A 19218-nucleotide genomic window follows, 5' to 3' on the forward strand; every position below is an offset into this window, starting at 1 on the left:
ACACTTGGACTCTATCTCCATGGACAGCTCCCCAGAGCTGCATGGATTGGGTCAGCAGCAGCATCCACTGTTCACTGGGGATCCTTTAAGTTGTGGCTGGGATATTTATTTCTTCCTAAACGTTTCCAGTCAGGGAGGTGCCCTGATGCGGCTGCTGTCATGGCACTGGAAAACCAGATGGAGAGTATGGAAAAGGACTGATAAATAAGAACTTCTGCACAAACCCTCCCTCCCCACTCTACATCTTCAAATCCTCCAGCAGAGAGGTCAGTATGGAAACCATTCATCTCTGCTCACAAAACTGACCGTGGACCAAGTGGCAACATTTCTCTCCCACCACATCTACCTGGTAGAGAGAGAAAAAAGGGACCAGAATAGTTCCCAAGAGGTAAAGCCTCCTGTGTGATCGGCACATCAGCCTCTCACAGATGTTGCATATTCCACACATGGGCTGCCCAAAGAAACTCTTTTGAGCTTAGTCACACTAGGAGATATTTTTGAGTCATCAGCTTTGTAGCAGTGAAGTAACTGATATCTGTAGAAAGAAAAGGAGGACTTGTGGTACCTTAGAGACTAACCAATTTATTTGAGCATAAGCTTTCGTAAGCTACAGCTCACTTCATCGGATGCATACTGTGGAAAGTATATAAGATCTTTTTATACACACAAAGCATGAAAAAATGGGTGTTTACCATTACAAAAGGTTTTCTCTCCCCCCACCCCACTCTCCTGCTGGTAATAGCTTATCTAAAGTGATCACTCTCCTTACAATGTGTATGATAATCAAGGTGGGCCATTTCCAGCACAAATCCAGGGGTTAACAAGAACATCTGGGGGGGGGGGGTGGGCGGGGTAGGAAAAAACAAGGGGAAATAGGTTACCTTGCATAATGACTTAGCCACTCCCAGTCTCTATTCAAGCCTAAGTTAATTGTATCCAATTTGCAAATGAATTCCAATTCAGCAGTCTCTCGCTGGAGTCTGGTTTTGAAGTTTTTTTGTTGTAATATCGCAACTTTCATGTCTGTGATCGCGTGACCAGAGAGATTGAAGTGTTCTCCGACTGGTTTATGAATATTATAATTCTTGACATCCGATTTCTATCCATATATCTGTAGAGTAAGCCTAGCTTTTATCTTCCCACTATGTGTATCACAGACTCTTGGCGAAAGACCTGTTAGAACACAGGAGCCATGCCCCTGCTGCGGCAGGATTAAATGGCTAAAGTGTTCAGATTTTCATCACTTTCCTTGGTCCCTTCCACATTCTGATCAATCAGGAAATTCTTCTTGATATTCTGCCAAAATTTTCCCCACTCGAAAGGCCATGCCATTAAAATCAGACATCACTCGTGTCTGTAATTCAGAAGCTGTGAGCAGAGCTAGAGCCAACACTCCACCTTTAAAATGAGGAAAATAGCACTTCCCTGCCTCACCGCGGAGTGGTGAGGATAAATCCATTAAAAGATTGCAAAGCACTTGGAGCTCCATAGATAGAAAGTGCACTATAAGAGCTAGGTGTTATTATTATTATAAACACCAAGGCTGGAGAAGAAACATTTAGGGTGACACAAGGGGGTACACCTCATTGTAATGGGGTGCGATTCTGGGAAGGAAAATCTACAGCGACAACAGGGAAAAATCTTCCTAGCTGGTGTGGGTGAGATTTTAAATTCAGCCTCCTAACTCCCTGAAGCTATTTGAAAATCCATTCCTAGATCTGTTAGACTGGTAAAATCCCATTACCCAAGACATTTAAATTGGACGGGACAAAGCACTAGAAAATATACTGACTCTATGATACGGAGCAATCCTACATGGGCTGAGGATGTGCTGGGTGGCACTCTAATACTCTAATAGATCTTTTTCACCTCCAGCTTCTGGGACCAACATACCACATATCAGGCTTTTTACTCTCTTAAGTGAGATCAAAGCCCCCCCCCCCAAAAAAAACAAAAACAAAAAACAAACAAAAATATCCAGCTAAGAATTAGCTCTCAGACTTACTCAAACCAGCTTCTAGTGTTGCCATTAATTAATGTAGAACCCAGTTCTGCATTTCATACTCAGTCAAAGCTCCCGATTGATTTCAATGGGAGTTCTGGCTTGAGTAAGAACTGGAGGATCTGGTCCTCACGGAACGTGTCTCTCATTACCATATATAAATGTTAACCGAGCCATTCTTTTGTAACAAAAAATCTTATAAAACTTGTTCTACAACTTAAACAGAGATAAGCTTAGTATTTTAAACAAATGCACAATCATTAACTGGTCTGTGGAAGTCCCTACTGACAAACCTCGCAACCAGTCACGTTCTTGCACTTGGTGATATTGATCATATTGTGGTTGAGGCTTCTCTACTTTTCCTCATCCTCTTCTGTCTTTTCAGTTGATAGTATCAGTTCAAGTCTTTCATCTCATGTTTAGATCCAAACGTCTGGTTTGCTTACATGTAGATGTGCAAACTTATTTATTCGTTGCCCTATCGAAACTGTACACAATACTAAGCTTTTCTCTTTCTTCTTCCCATCTATTTTGTTTTATTTTAATTTCCATAATTTTTTTGGGGGGTACAAATAGCAAGTGCCCATCAAGCACCTTCTTAGGGAAAAACAGGTCACAATGGGCAGGCAAAAATGCTCAGTTTCTATACTTACGCTTGAGCCGCAACCTATGAGAACAGCTTTTAGCCATGGTGAAGAATAAACTAAGAAAGGTGATTAACCCCCAAACTGAAATAGAGAGACTTCTCTATACTTGCTCTTGCTCTATACTTCTCTATGTTGCTCTTTGGGACAGAGACTGTCTTTGTGTTCTATGTTCATACAGCATCCTAGCACAGCAGGGTCCTGGTTCATGACTGGGGCTCTTAGTAGCTATTGCAATATGAATAAATATTATATGAAGAGACAGTTGCAGGGCTACCTTATTATTAAACTGTTTGCACTATGCTAGTGAGGCCAGGCACTGCACAAACATACAGGTTGAGAGAACCAAGAGGTGAAATGACTTGCTCAAGGTCACGGGCAGAGCTAGGCCTAGAATGCAGGCCTCAAAATTCCTAGTAGAAGGCACGACCTACTAGTTCACAGTTTCTCCCATCTTAGAGCTCATTGCATGTGGGCATGAAGCATTACTTAGGCCTGTGTTTTCAAAAAGGGCCTCAATTCTTGGGTGTGCCACTTTAGACACCTTGAACCTGAGACCCCACAGCTCCCACGGACTTGCTGGAGTTGTGCGTGTTCAGAACCTGTGAAGATCAGGCCTTAGGCAGCTCAAAAGGAGGTTCCCTGAAAGCGAGGCAACCAAAGCTAGAGGTCACAACTGAGAGTTCTGGCTAGCAGCCCCTACGTTCTAGGGCTCTGTGTTAGTGTGATGATGTAGCACTCGGCTCCATCACAGCCAACACCACATGGCCAGGACAAGGAAACAGAGATGCAAGTGCAGCAGATCCTACAAACATGCTCAGATCACTATCTGCTCCCTTGTAATAAGATTGGATCAGGTGCCCTAGTTCCCTGCTGTGTTGTAATTTATGGTTTGACTTAAAACAAACAAATAACCTAATCCAATAGCACATGATGGGCCCAAGGCATGGATAACACAGCTGAGGACACTGCAGCTCTAGAGCCAGAAATGGAGCACATGCTTAAGTGTCATTGCCTTCAAAGTTCAGTGCTTTGCTGAACTGGGGCCAAAGTTATTTGTTCCAAAGTCCCAAAATAATTTACATTCCACCAGAAGCACTACTAATTCCAAAAGGGGAGAGCGCATACGCGATTGGGGTGTGCACTGTGGGTAATTAAATTACATTTGTCACCTAGATACCACGCCAATGAGCATATTAGAAATGCAGACAGGCATTATTATAGCATATAATTTGTATATTGCACCCTGTTATTACAGCAGTGCCTGAAAACCCCAATCAGGGATCAAGGCCATTGTGTTTGGTGCTGTACAGAGAAGGGCATGGAATCAGAGAGAGAGAGAGAGGGAGGGAAAAGCTACAGACCCTCCCCAAGGAGCTTACCATCTAGGTGAGATGGATACCACTGCAGCGTAATTCTGGGAGAAGGTTCTAACCAAACATGGAATCCAGCTCTGAATACTCCCAAGGGCAACTCTTTAACAAAGGTGCCAGAGAACATATTTGAGTGAGACCTCAGTAGGGACTTTTGGCTTTTGTGCCAAATTTCAATGGCATGTCTGTGCTCTGATTTCACTCCCTGTGCCTACGTGGACCATGAGCTTTTCATGATGCCAAGTTGCAGCATCTTGGTCATGGAGCTTGACAGTCAGTGAATACCGAAAAGGAATCCATTCAGTTCTGCTGGATGGGAAAAGCCAGCTAGAGATTTGCAAATAGATAGGGAGCCTCATGAGTTAAGAGTGCGATTTTTCCCCACAAGACATTGGATTTTTCAAATGAATGGGGAGTGGAGTCCTCTGCATAGAGAGCAGGTACAGCATGGGTATCAGCACGATACGTGCTTCCGCCACAATGCACTGCGTTCACTCAATCAGCCACCACAACAATGCAATTCATCCAGGAATGGTATCAAGGCTTTATCAGAAACCCTCTGGTTGTTTCTTACCTATACAGTGCCTCAATTCTGCCCTGGAGTGACCACCTTTAGAGTGAGGCAGTTTGTCTCAATCTCTGTTCAAACTTGGGGCTTCTTCATGGACCCTGCCTGTGTGGCTGCCAGTTAATTCCAGCTGTGTAACATGTGTTCCCTTGGAACTACACTAAGCCCACTGATTCCTTTCACCCAGCCTGGTGGGTGGAGCCATGGGCCAGACCCAGTGACTTAAAGAGCTTCATTGGTCTGGTACCGAATCACTCAACTGCTTTGCTTGCGCTAGGTGGAAGGATAAGGCCAGGTAACCATCCTCTCCCCTTGCCCCTTCTAACATTTGCCTTGGGCCAGGCTCCTGCCTCTTGGTCCAAATTTAGCATCACCATATGGCTACAACAAATATTTCTGCTCTTTGTTTTTCCTGATCCCTGTGGCCTTGTGGGTCAGCTTTTCCCATCAATGGTCTCTTGCTCCTGGCCGCTCAGGGGATGTCTACACTGCAGCAGAAAGAAAAAAAGCCACAGGCAGCAAGACTCAGAGCCCAGGTCTACAGATAAGGCTCATGCTATGGCACTAGAAATGGCAATGTAGATGCTGAGACCCGGGCTCAGAAACTTTCCCCTTCTCTGGGTTTCAAAGCCCAAGCTCCAGCCTGAGCGGGAACATCTTCACTGCTATTTTTAGAGCCGTAGCGTGAGCCCAGCACTGCAGACCCAGGCTCGGAGACTTGCTGCCCTGGGTTTATTTTTTTAAATGTAGACGTACCCTCAGCAGCTGTATGCCCCAATGGCAGCAGCAATGCAGACAGGTTCATGCATAAGTTAAAGCAGAGATGGGCAAACTATGGCCCGCGGGACCGTCCTGCCCGGCCCCTCAGCTCCCAGCCAGGGAGCAAGCCCCTGGCCCCGCACCTGCTGTCCCCCCTCCCTTGCAGCCTCAGCTCGCCTCACCGCCAGCGCTCTGAGCGGTGTGGCTGGCTCCGGCTGGGCGGCAGGGCTGCGAGCTCCTGCCGCTCTGAGCAGCATGGTAAGGGGCAGGGGGTCCCAGGGGCAGTCAGGGAACAGGGGGCAGCCCTGGAGAAGTGAGGAGGAGGCAAGAGATGGAAGCAGCCCTGGACAAGTGAGGCTCCCTTTGTAATTGCTGTGCAAAGAAAAGTTTGTCCACCCTCACTATATATGACATATATCAAGTTAGGAGGGCGGAATCTGTCTGTCCATATTTTAAATCCATTCCACATGCAAATACTTAGCCTGCCAAATACAGCTCACATCTGCAGGGTCGTGTATTTTTGTGTTAGGGGCTGGACAGTCCCTGCACCAGCCCCATGCCATGAAGAAAGGTCGTGGGAAAAAGCATAAGGCATTGGCACGCAGCAACTCCACAGCCTGTCGGCTCAGCATCCTGGTGTACTACAATCGTGAATACAGCAGAACGTGGGGGGGTGGAGAGGGAGGAAGAAACTGTGTGTGAGAGAAAGAAAATGGAGATGAGAGAGAGTCTGTATTTGCTTCTCATTTAAAAGCACAACATCCAGCTCTGCTCTCCCTGTGTCCTGCCCTTTCCCGGTGGTGCTGGAGCAGAGAGGACTCCACTCAGCCTTCTGGTCCAGCGAGTTAAGAGACATGTGGGTGTGGTTGGGAAACGAGTGGGTGGAGGCTCTGAAAGCTGTGAGAATTCAAAGGTGTTTCAAAGCATCAGGATTCAGACTGTGCTATTACAGGGCCTCCCGCCCACGAGAGCCCGGCTTTGCTTCCTACCTGTTCATCCAAAAACCTGAGACTTCCCACCAACACTTGGGAGAATTTTCTACTGGAAAATAATTTCCTCCCCTGCTTTTCAAATCTATGTAAATAGATCTCCTTGCCCTCCCCCTTCCCAAAACCCAAGCTCTCCGCTATGCTTTACAAAACTCAGCATCCATATACTACAGGGACACATGTTTTTGTGCTCATTTGAACTAAACCTCCTCCACAAATTTCCCTTTTGCCAAATGTTTCTGGGTAGGAACTTTGGAAAAATAAACTCCCCCAGCTCAGCTGGGAAAGGGAAGGCGTCAGGAGTGATCCGGAGAGCTGACAAGCTTTGCCTTCCCTTTTGGAAGTGCCTTTAAATCCCCTCTGAAATGTGTGCTGACTTCTGTGGGGCATTTACTGGAAACAAGGCTCTATTGTACCCAGTCGATATTTAAAGGCTTCTCTGCAGCTTGACATGGGAGAATATAAATCAAGGCTTAAAAGACTTTGGTGGCTTCCTCTTTGCCTGCCTAGGAAGGGGGAGCAGCACCCCTTTTATCTTCTAAGGCAGTGGTGTCAGCTTGCATCATTGTGCCAGCATTATTACCAGTGGTCATGAGATGCACAGATTGACAGCTCTGGAAACACAAGCAGCCTCCGTTTACCCACAGAGTAGGTACAGCTAGGGCTCAGTGTCTGTCACGGAGGTCGTGGAAGTCACAGGTTCCATGGCTTTCTGCAACCTCCGTGACTTCTGCAGCGCCCTGTGTGGCTGACCCCAGGGCCAGCTGCTCAGGTGGCCCGGGGGACAGCCATTCTGGCCACTCCTGGAGTGGCTCTGCAGGCAGATGCTTGGGCAGCCCCGGGGCCAGTCACTGGCCCCAGGGACCACCTGAGCAGCGACCAATGCAGCTGGCCCCAGGGATCCCCTGAGCAGGAGTCCCAGGGCGTCTGGAGCAGCGGCGGGTGGGCGGTCCCAGGGGGCGGCTGGAGCAGCCATTGCTTGGCGGCCCCAGTAGCTGGTGCCACTGCCTCCACCCAGACAGCGGCCCCTTGGCCCTCCTGAGCAGCAGGCCCTCCTTTGATGCCCTCCAGCAGCAGCCCCACCCGCTAAGATTTAGTTAGGGGTATTTATGGTATAAGTCATGGACAGGTCACGGGGCCATGAATTTTTCTTTATTGCCCGTGACCCGTCCATGACTTTTATGAAAAGTACCCATGATTAAGTTGTAGCCATTGGTATAGCACAGGCAGGAGTGCATACTTGCCCAGTGGGTTTCAGCCATGCCCTAGGAGTCGTTAAGGCTAGAGTGTGCATCTCCTTAGGGAATTATGGTCAACTCAGGCAACGCACCCCAGCATGGAAAAAACTCATCTGTTCCATACTCACAATAAGCTATTGAGGTCCACCCTCTAGTTATATTCTGGTTATGGGCACCCACCAATTCCTTGTAGGCACCAGGGGTGAAGTGTGTCTTGAGAAGACATTTGGAAGAGGAGAGACTAGTGACCTTATTAGTTCACGGAAGCCTCAACATCAGGGGAAGCATGGGAGAAAGCCCAAGGCTGCTATAGTTGGCTAGCAAGTGGGGAGAGGGCTGCACACTAAGAGACAGGAAAGGATATATAGGGGTAGGCAGAGCTAGGACAGCTTGGGTAGGGCAAATAAGAATGGTTGCACCTGGAGGGTCAGGATTGTCCAACAGTTAAGGCCCTGTTTTAGGATGTAGGAGACCTGGGATCAAGTCCCTGCTCTACCACTACCTTCCTGTGTGACTTTGGGCAACTCATTTGGTTGCTGTGCCACAGTTATCCCATCTGTAAAATAGGGATAATTATGCTGTACTCTGGATATAATACTAATGGTAATAGACTCTGCGGCTCCTGGATGAAATTTGCTATGTACCTGCTAATTAATAACAATGAATATATAACACTACAGATCCTGAAAGGACACATCTTAAATAAATAAGCAAACAGCAGCGGCAGAAGGAGAATAGACATTGAATCAAAAACACTGATTAATAAGTTGAGGTCCAAGCTAGATGATCTAATGGGCACTTCTCAAAATGTATGAATATCTCACTCAGATATCCTCACCCAGCAAGCATGAAAGTGTTTGTAACACATGGAAATCGAAGAGGTGCTGCCATTTTAGGAATCAGAGTAATTTGTTAGGTAATTAGAAGTAATTCAGAACTGTCCTGATGCACCAGCTCACCAGGTCTCAGCTGACCATCAGAAACAACAAGAGTTCGTTTTTTGCTTTTAACTTAAAACACAGAAGGCGAAATTCACCCCTGTGCATTGAGTCAGCTCGAGGCTTAGACGCCACTTACATCCCACTTATGTTCTGAAAATAAGGCTGACGTGGGACCAAGTGGTGAATTTCATCCAGACAGCACAGGCTGGGGAACTATAAATTTCCCCCTCCACACATACCCCATGAAGATTAACATTTGAGACCCGTCACTTGGAAAGGAAAGCACAATGCATATCAATCACACCCACAAAACAGTGGAGCCAGGGTTAGAACCTCAAGCATATATTGATTAAACATATTTCCAGCTTGCAAGTCTGCAAAGCAGGCTCTCCTAATGTCCAAAAAAAAAAAAATCCTTAAAGGCCATCTCAGTGACTCTCAACTGCCCAACACACCCCTCTGGCTAAGACTACTGTCTGTTGTTGTCTGCTCCGTTATTCCTTTCTATCCTCCAGTTCAGAATTCAGGACGATGTGTATAGAATCATAGAATATCAGGGTTGGAAGGGACCCCAGGAGGTCATCTAGTCCAACCCCCTGCTCAAAGCAGGACCAATCCCCAGTTTTTGCCCCCGATCCTTAAATGGCCCCCTCAAGGATTGAACTCACAACCCTGGGTTTAGCAGGCCAATGCTCAAACCACTGAGCTATCCCTCTGTTTTGCGCTAATTAACTATTGACTGGGGATTTCACTTAGGAGCACGTAAAGCCTTTTCTACATTCAGTGCTGTCTGCGTTTGTGTTCATTCCTCTTTACTGATGGATTCTTTCCATTATCTTCATGCGTCTTCTGCCATTGAACAAAAATAGTTAACGCAACAATAAAACAAGCCCCACCTTAGCCTTGTGTCATGTTGGATACCTGTGAAGCTGCCATCTAGCCTGAATTCCCTGGGCCAGTCTTGAATTTCCAGGGGTTGTCTGGAGAACATTTAGAGCTGGCCTTCTCTCCCTGCTGCACATCCCATGCAATCCCCATGTATGTTGAAAGTCAGGGTGGATTTGGCCCACTAGCAGGATGAAATCAGAAGTGGCAATTTATTTGGCACAGCCCAGTGACATTGCATCAATACGGAGGACATTTTTGATTACAGTATTTCCACAGTATTGTAGGAGGACATGGTGATTTCTATGGAGAATTACGCAAAAAACAACATGAAATGAAGTCCCTACTCTGGGGAACTTGATGCACACATAGATCCAGTATATGTCATTGTTGTGTGGCCACTATAGCTGGCAGGGAGTCTGGAGCACATGGGTTTTGGGAAAAGATTTTAAGAAACAGGCATGCAGCAATTCTCCAAAAAGGGCCATATTTTTGGTGTTTAAGGTATCCATGCTACATACTCCCACATCATATATCATTTGAAAGCTAATTTTATGTATGTTTAGATGAAATCTGATGTGGAGCTGTTGAGATGAAACAATAGCACCGGAAATGCAAATGTCACATTTTGCACAGTTCCAGGAACACTGCAACAGGACAAGGGGAGCAGGTTTTACTGTTTAAAGTTAATTTCAACACCTTAATGTGGCATTTACTGGTCAAAGCTACCAACCAACAATATAGTAACAGATTTTTATTAGTTTTGCATGGGCAACTTTTTTTTTCTTTTTTTCAGAAATGATGAAGCTGTTTTAGCATGTGGCAAAAAATGGCAAATATCAGCATTTTGCAATATTAGCACAAAGTGTTTTCACATTGCAAATTCTTAATTATCAAGGTATCTCACAAGCGATTCTAATAGTTTTCTATATTTTCAGTTGATATATGCTGACCAGGTCAGTCTCACACTGAAGGTTGCATGCCCATAGTTTATAGTGTATGTGAATTCCTCCTCCATTTGTAAGCTTTTGTACATACAATGTAACATTAGTTGGGGACTGGTCCTGCTTTGAGCAGGGGGTTGGACTAGATGACCTCCTGAGGTCCCTTCCAACCCTGAGTCTATGATTGATCTAGTCTGCCTGGTAGGTTTTAATTTGTAATGGTCTATGCATGCAGTACTTACTAGCCTTTGAAATATTTTAGAAACTAGCTTTTTAATTCAGTTACACACAGGTCAATATTAGTGTTAAAGATGACAATACACTGCTTCATATTAGGTTTCAATCAAAGTGCTTTCTAAAAAATGGCAATTTTGATACTAATCTACAGGTCTAACAAGTCTATATATTGCACTAAATGAAAAATGGTGATAGTGATGCTAACAATATACTTTGGGAATTTTATCCTCTACAGAGAAGTTCCAGTACATGAAGACATAGAGGATGTAAAGCTTACATCAAAGAGAAAAAGACTTTCCACTAACTCTGAAAAATGGATTATTTGTAAAAAAAAAAATCAAAAATCAAAAGAATGGAAAATTATCAAAAGCCACCACTGCTAGAGAGAACTCTGTGATTCTGTCAGCAGACAATGAGTGATTAATTGAATTGGTGGAGACTGGATGAGTTTTTTCATTTAGATGATGTGCTACCCGTGCTCTATAACAGGGGTTGCTTTCAGAAATACACAGGCAAGTCAAATTTGGCACGTTAGAATCCAGGAAAGAAAACAGGTTCTGAATCTGATCAGAGTCCATCATGCAGACCTGCTTCTATAGCCAAAGACTCGGAGGGCAAAAGTGGGATTGTAGGACTGACCAGAAATAAGCCAACCCTTGTCTGATGGACCCTCACAAGACGTGGCCTGAGTGAATATGCAAAAGTTATGAGAGAAATAGGTGGCTTAACAAGAAGTAGTGGAGATAAAAGTCCACAGACAAGTCTTTGCCTCTATATGGACAAGGGACGAAGAACATGTTACAGCTCTTGCCAGCCATGTCATCAACAATAAAGCAAACCCATCTGACTCAAGCACCAGAGGTACTTGTCAACATATCTACTGGACTGCATGTAACATCAGATTTACAAGAGTCTCCACTGAAAATAGCAGATGTTGGTGAAGAACAATGGAGAGATCTGTGAGAGGTGCCTTTGATTCTGAAGAGACACATAACTTCTTCAGCCCAGTGAAGAAATCCAGCATCAAAACATTTGCTCTCATGGCCAAGAAGGCCCAATTTAAGTTTGTCTAGGGAGGGACAATCCCAGCAGCTATCCATCCAGAAACTGTTTTCCACAGACCCCCGTCCTTAGCAAGATGCAGAGATGATGTTTCAATGGCAACTGTTCTTAATCACCCAAGAGGACCTGCACCTCTGTCCCTCTTCCATGCTGATTGAACAATGAGAAGAACAGACAAAGCTGAATTGGGGGGGGGATCAGCTGGAAGCTCAAGAATCCATGAGCTAAGGGCATGCAACAAAGAAACCACCCTGTACATCAGAGATGCCATGGCCATCACACAAATGAAGGCTGGTGACAAATTCCACACATTTAGTGGATTGGTTGCTAAGTACTTGAGCAGGTCCTAAAAGCTAATTCTGTAATTGAAGTCTTTGATGGATATGACAACAGTAACTGTGAAAACTGCAGAGAGACAGCGTTGGAAAGGATCTAAGGTTGGATGCAAGAAATACCAGGTGGTTGATGGACACCCTTTACCTCTATGGAAAAAAAGTTTCTAACTGTGGCATCCAATACATAGTCACTTGTAAAAAATATATGGTTCAAAATGCACCTGAGTAAAGGAGCGTACCCAACACAAATTCTCCTTGCTGGAGGCTCTCTCAGTGACGAAGTAGTAAACTCCATCATCATTAGAGGCGTTGAAGAAACCCAAGACTAGTACAGTACTCAAGAGGAAGCTATACAAGGAGGCTTCTGCATGCTGTGTGTGCCAATATGGCTTTTGAGTTGCTTGGTATCAAAGTAACCATAGTGATTAGGTCACTTGATACAGATGTTTGGGTCCTTGATGATCACTTACTTTCCAATAATGGAACACATAGATAACATGTGGATTGAAACAGGCAACATTAGCAGCATCAACAAGCATTGCTGCATACCCATGCATGCAATTTGTGATGCATTCACTCCTGACTTCTGCAACATACTTCTTGCTGTCTACCTGTTAACAGGATGTGTTTCTGGCCATCCTGATTTGGTACTGGGGAGAAATCTGTGTTAATGTCAAAACAAAGGGAGCTTACTGCTCCAGAGAGCTTGCCAAATTGGAGAGAGTGATGACAAGCTGCAGTTTCTGCAGCTAGGAAGTTAGTAGCAGTGCTGTATGACCAGAGTGAGAAAGCAAAGGAGACCACAGAGACCTAAATTGCTTGCACCTCAATCTAGCCATAAAAAAGGACAAGTCACTGGCCAAATTCCCACCAAATGAGGACAGTTTTGAAGAGGAGGTAAAATAGGCATCTTGGCAAACAAGGATTTGGAGGTCTTTGCATATAGGTAAACCAGATATTGGATCACAATAGCAACATGGATGATGGAAAAATGTGGATGATGAACTACTTCCTGTATTCCTCAAGGGCCCAATCACATCTGAGTTCTACAAGACCTTATTAGTGCCTGTACCAGTAGGGTCACTGCACAGTCCAACTATGTGTGTAGTCAGAACAATCTTCCCTGCACAGAACTGTGTACATGCCAAGACAAAGACGACTGTGGTAACCCAGGCACTCTTGACAGAGATCATAAGGAAGAACAAAATGATAATGATGTTGACTCGAAATGTCACCACTGTTACATTTCAATCATACATGTACAAATTATTAGATTTTATTTTACCCTTTGGATTGTTAGGATGCTTTGAGATCAAAAGAAATCCAAACTGATGTCTTGAAATAACACATGGAGTCATTAAAGTAACAGAAACTAATGCAAATATTTCAAAGTGGTCATTTTAATGTGTTGATGGTGTAATTGTTTATCTCTGTTTCTAGGGTAACATCACCACTTGACAGCTCCACATCGTACTTCAACTTAAAGTAGATATAATAAGCTTTCAAATGATGTATGATGTGCCTATGTGTAGCAACGGTATGTTAAAGTAACTGAGTCAGTGTCTGCCTAAGAAGGAAAGCTTTTTCCTTTCCCAGAGAAAGGATGACCAATGTTAAAGGCAGAGACACAACAATCAAGTCCCCAGGACTTTAGCTCAAAATTAACAAGAGTTCCTAATTAAACAGTGAGGCTCTTGATTTCATTCGTTAATATTACTGTTATAGGACCAGATGCTGAGCCTGCTTCTATACTCACATCAAGCCCAAAAGATTTCCACGGGTGGGTGGCAGATCGGTGACAGATCCCACACTAGGTGACTGCATCCGCATGCAACACGGAGATGGCCTTCTCAGCTATTATTTTGTACAGCAACCTGGGGGTAGGAAGGAAATGGATTCAGGACCCCAGGACAGTTGCTCAGCAGGGGTGTAAGTCTGTGAAGCTCCAGTGAATTCAATGGCGCTAAGCCAGTTTATAGCAGCTGAGGATCCAGCCCTCCCCCTTCTCCACAGCTGGAGATTGTTCTGATCCAACAGGTTATATGTACCAATGAGCACTGCAAAGTTTAGATCTGAATCCTCCTAGAGTAGGTGCATGTTTGTGTTTGGGATCTATCCCCAGACTTAACTGGTTTCACTAGGACACAAAGGATGGGCCTCGTTGTGTCACTGTTATAGCCATTTCAGTTGCTGGATTTGTCCTCCAGAGTTAGGAATGCGACTGAAATTCAGCTTAACTTAATGACTATGAACCTCACTGAGCTCTGTAGAATGTTTACTGCATCTTCTACACCCTGGAGCACTCACCTGGCATTTCTGAAGAATGTTGACTGACTGCAGAGTCCCAGCCAGTAATAATGTTGGGCATCTATATAGCTCTTTCAATCGTAGGATCTCACCCTGCTCCAGCATTTTACATATAGGGATAGCAAAAAAGAAAGCACTTAAATGACTTTCCTGGAGTCATACACTGAGCACATGCCAGTAGGAACAGAACCAAGGTCTCCGGACTCTGTCACAAAGTTGCTGATTTCTTAAAGGTGTTACAGCCGAGGTGGGCCTTGGTGAGAGGGTAAGAGATACAAGCAGTAGTTAGGGGGAGCGTCAAACTAGAGAGAAAAGGAGTACTTGTGGCACCTTAGAGACTAACAAATTTATTAGAGCATGTTAGTCTCTAAGGTGCCACAAGTACTCCTTTTCTTTTTGCGAATACAGACTAACACGGCTGCTACTCTGAAACTAAAGAGAGAGACCCGAACCACAACCCTGTTTCCAGACATCCTGAATTTAGGGAAATTCAAACCTGGATCTGAATGTCGTGCTAGACGAGCATCTCTTTAACTGTATAAGCCACTCACAGTAAAAGACAGGCATGACTATAATTAAAGTATTACATCAATGGACCAAAGCCCAGTGTCTTTGCCAGTCTTTTACCTGGCCTTTGTTAGGCACCTCAGAAATACCAAATTGCAAAACTCTCATTGACTTCAGTGGGAGCTCTGCGTGAGTAAGTCCTTCAATACCTGGCATTATATTAGCAGAACGCTAGAGAAGCACAAGAAAAACAACCAATGTTTGTTTTGTTTTAAGATGATCACAGAGAAGTCAACCAAGGATAACCCCTGTGGGACTTGCTACTGTTGGAATAATTGTGTCTACATTCCACTGCGAGACTGGGTGTGGGTGGCATCTTGAGCTACCGCAGAGGAGACAGGGCAGACTTTGTTTGCATTGGCAAAAAAAAAAAAAAAGAAAAAAAAAGATTTTCTTTCACAGAACTAAAAAACAAAACAAAAACAAACAGCCCCCCACCCCCAACCCTCCCTTATAGCCAGAAGATGTAATAGTTTACCAAAGCTCACAAGGCCTAGAAAACAAAACAGATAGATCCAAATGGCAGGAAAAATGCTGCTCAGAGCGGAGCAGATAACTGAAAGTTAGGAAAAGTGGAAGGTATTCTTTGTTCCTGTACTTCTATTACTAACATGGATCTTTGGAATACAGACGTAATGGCAAAGGAGGGGTGGAGAACAACTACAGTATCATGGTGAATACTGGGAGGGGCGTCAGGCGGAGAAGCCATTCAGAGTGGAAGGATGGTTTTGTGGGTAAGGCACTAGACAAAGCCTTAGTAAATGTGGATTCAGTTCCCAGGTCTGGCACAGACTGAGGCCAGGTCTCTGCTACAGACTTATAATCGGTATAAATATGTCACTCGGGGGCATGAAAAATCCACACCCCTGAGCGATGCAGTTATACTGACCTAGCCCCCCGTGTAGGCAACACTAGGGAGAGCTCCTCCCGCCAACATAGCTGCCGCGTCTCGGGGGAGGTGGATGACTGTGCTGACCGGAGAGGCTCTCCGATGGGAGTAGTAGTGTCTTCATTAAAGCGCAGCACCAGTGCAGCTGCACCACCTTAGGGCATGGCTACACTTGCAGATGTAGAGCGCTGGGAGTTAAACCAGCCCTCGGAGACAGCAGCAGGGAAAGCGCAGTCGTGTGTTTACACTGTCAGCTGCAAGCGCACTGGCGTGGCCACATTAGCAGCTCTTGCAATGCCACAGAGAGCAGTGTATTGTGGTAGCTATCCCAGTGTGCAAGTTGCTGCAACTTGCTTTTCAAAGGGGGGGGTGGAGTGTGACAGGGAGTGTGTTGTGTGTATGTGGGGGGAGAGACAGTGTGTTTTGGGGGGCAGAGAGTGTAAGATCAGACAGCAGCAGGGGGAAACCCCAACATGAGCCTCACTCCCCCCACACACACGCCTGCCTCGGTAGCAGCAGCATTCCACAGTAATGGTTGCTTTGTCCCGGAGCAGACAAGCAGCCGGCTGTCAGAAACGGAGCTTTGAAAGGGGATATCCGCATGCCTGCAGCCAAGTTCAAAACAATGACCAGAGTGGCCACTTGACTTCAGGGGATTATGGGACATTTCCGGAGGCCAATCACAGCGCAGTAATGCAACACATCGTCCACACCGACGCCCGGGTGTTTCAGCCAGGGCGTGGCGAGCTCTCTGTTTCTCGTGGAGGTGGATTACCAGGGGCGTGCCAGCCGTGGAGTCCAAGTGCTTTATGTGCCTTGTCAGTGTGGACGGGTCGGGAGTTAGGGCACCCGGGGCTGATTTAATGCGCTCTAACTTGCAAGTGTAGCCAAGGCCTTAACGCTGTGACCCTGGGTTAGTCGTTTAAGATGTAAAATGTGGATAATAACCCTTTTGCCTGTCTGGATTGTAAAAAAGTCTCTGGGCAGCAGCTGTTTCTGGCTAAGCAGATGCACAGTCAGGCACTGATTTAGGTCGGGGTCTCTACGTGACAATGCAGCGCAAGTAACAGAACTGTTAAACGCCACTCCGTGCTACAAGCACAGCATACCCTGCAGTGAATTAGTGTGGAGACTAGTAAAAGAACTACACTTCCTAGACCCCAGCAGGTAAAATACAATAATCTTCTGACCGTGAACCTCTTAGCAGTGTGGGTTTTTTTTCACACCAGGAAATCTGGATTCCTGATTACAAGAGTCTGAAAGCTAAAACTAGGACATGAACCATACAGGAGATGAGAAATGGAAGGCCAACCACATTAAAAAAACCCCAAAGGAAACAAAATGGAAGACAGCCTACACAGAATGAGAATTAGCCCTGGTCTACACTACAAGGTTAGGTCGAATTTAGCCGTATTAGGTCAATTTTAAAATGAATGCATCTACACAACCCCGTTCCGTCGACCTAAAGGGCTCTTAAAATTGACTTCTGTACTCCTCTCCGGTGAGGGGAGTAGCTCAAAAATCGACCTTGCTGGGTCGAATTTGGGGTAGTGCAGACGCAATTCGACAGTATTGGCCTCCGGGAGCTATTCCAGAGCACTCCAGTGTGACCGCTCTGGACAGCACTTTGAACTCCGATGCACTAGCCAGGTACATAGGAAAAGCCTCGGGAAATTTTGAATTTCATTTCCTATTTGGTCACCGTGGCGAGCTCAACAGCACAGGTGACCATGCAGTCCCCCCAGAATCACAAACGAGCTCCAGCATGGATCAAAAGGGAAACACTGGATCTGACTCTGTATGGGGAGAAGAATCTGTGCAGGCCGAACTCTGATCAAAAAGAAGAAATGTTAATATATATGCCAAAAATTGCACAGGGCATGGTGGAGAGAGGCTACAACAGGGACACACAGCAGTGTCACCTGAAAGTTAAGGAGCTCAGGCAAGCCTACCAAAAGACAAAGGAGGTAAATGATCGCTCTGGGTCAGAGCCCCATACATGCCACTTCTATGATCAGCTGCATGGCATTCTAGGGGGGCACCCTACCACTACCCCACCATCATCTGTGGACACCTGCAAAGGGGGAGTCTCACGCAACAGGGAGGAGGATTTTGTGGATGAGCAGAGGAGGAGGAGAAGAATGCGCAGCACGCAAGCGGTGAATCCATTCTCCCCGGCAGCTAGGACTTTTTCATCACCCTGGAGCCAATACCCTCCCAAGGCGGGATCCCCGACCCTGAAGCCAGAGAAGGCAGCTCTGATGAGTGCACATTTGTAACTACAGTACAGGGATTAAAAGTAATAGTGTTTAATGTTTGATTTGCCCTGAAGAATTGGGATGCATACGCAGCCAGTGCAGCTACTGGAAAAGTCGGTTAATGTGTCTGGGGACAGAGCAGGAATCCTCCAGGGACATCTCCATGAAGTTCTCCTGGAGGTACTCTGAAAGCCTTTGCAGAAGGTTTCTGGTGAGGGCTGCCTTATTTCATCCTCCACAGTAGGACATTTTACCACGCCAAGCCAGTAGCAAGTAGTCTGGAATCATTGCAGCACAAAGCATGGCAGTGAATGGTCCTGGCTTTTGGTCACATTCAAGCAACAGTCGGTCTTTATCTTTCTGTGTTAGCCTCAAGAGAGTGATATCATTCATGGTCACCTGGTTGAAATAGAGGAATTTTTGTAAGGGAACAGTAAAAGGACACTGTTCATGCTGGGTTGTTTGCGCTTGGCTAAAAGGGACTATCCCCAGAGAATAGCCATGTGGCACGGGGAGGGGTGAAGGGATCATCCCAGAGAATAGCCACGTGGTGGGGTGGGGGAGGTGTGTGCTGCACATCCAACAGAAAACCGCAGCCCCTCCTTTTAAATATGAAACCCAACCGGCATTGCTTGCTATGGGAAAAGAAGGCTCTGCAGTTTGAAACCATTCCCACATGTTATGAAGGCATAAGAAGCCAACCCCGCGTACGAAAAGACTTACCATAGCTGCCTGGAAACTGAATTCTGTTGCCCAGCTGTGTGTGATGTGTCACTGGCAGGCGCTCAATATAAAAGGCAAAATGTGACCTTGTACCTAAAGCACATGTGCTGTCTGCTGTGAATTGCTTGATTCACTGTGAAAGAGTCTCCCTTTTGTTCTCAGAAATGTATCATCTTAAATTTTAATCTCTCTTTTTATCTCCCCCCTGGTGCAAACTCCTATGCTCCTCCCTGCGGTTATCTCTGTCCCTGAGGTTATTGCAGATTAGAAGGAAAAAAAAAATGCACTCGCGATGGACATGTTTTCTGAGCTCATGCAGTCCTCCAGCACCGACAGGGCACAGCTTAATGCATGGAGACATTCAGAGGCAGAGGCCAGGAAAGCATTAAGTGAGCACAAACAGCAGAGGCAGGAGGTGATGCTGAGGCTAATGGGGGAGCAAACAGACATGAAGAAGCATCTGTTGGAGCTGCAGGAAACCCAACAAGAGCACAGAC

The 19218-nt window shown here is 45.7% G+C and overlaps 1 protein-coding gene across 3 annotated transcripts in view; it reads right to left on the reverse strand.

The window, feature by feature from the left end:
- Positions 1-19218, reverse strand: part of GAB2 (GRB2 associated binding protein 2) — a 180550-nt gene that overhangs the window by 136034 nt on the left and 25298 nt on the right. Inside the window, exon 1 of one of the 3 annotated variants that reach the window (XM_084643551.1) lies at positions 13734-13845. The exons of 1 other annotated variant lie outside the window; for it this stretch is intronic. Coding sequence is in view for 1 of the 2 variants with exons in the window: in XM_084643550.1 (XP_084499676.1) it covers positions 9436-9450 (15 nt within the window). In the remaining variant the exon portion in view is untranslated. Of the gene's footprint in view, positions 1-9435; positions 9454-13733; positions 13846-19218 lie in introns of those variants that run through there. One more of the 3 variants, XM_084643550.1, reaches the window with a different exon arrangement.

Source organism: Lepidochelys olivacea (genome assembly GCF_965140295.1).
Source record: "Lepidochelys olivacea isolate rLepOli2 genome assembly, chromosome: 1".
Classification (NCBI taxonomy): domain Eukaryota; kingdom Metazoa; phylum Chordata; order Testudines; family Cheloniidae; genus Lepidochelys; species Lepidochelys olivacea.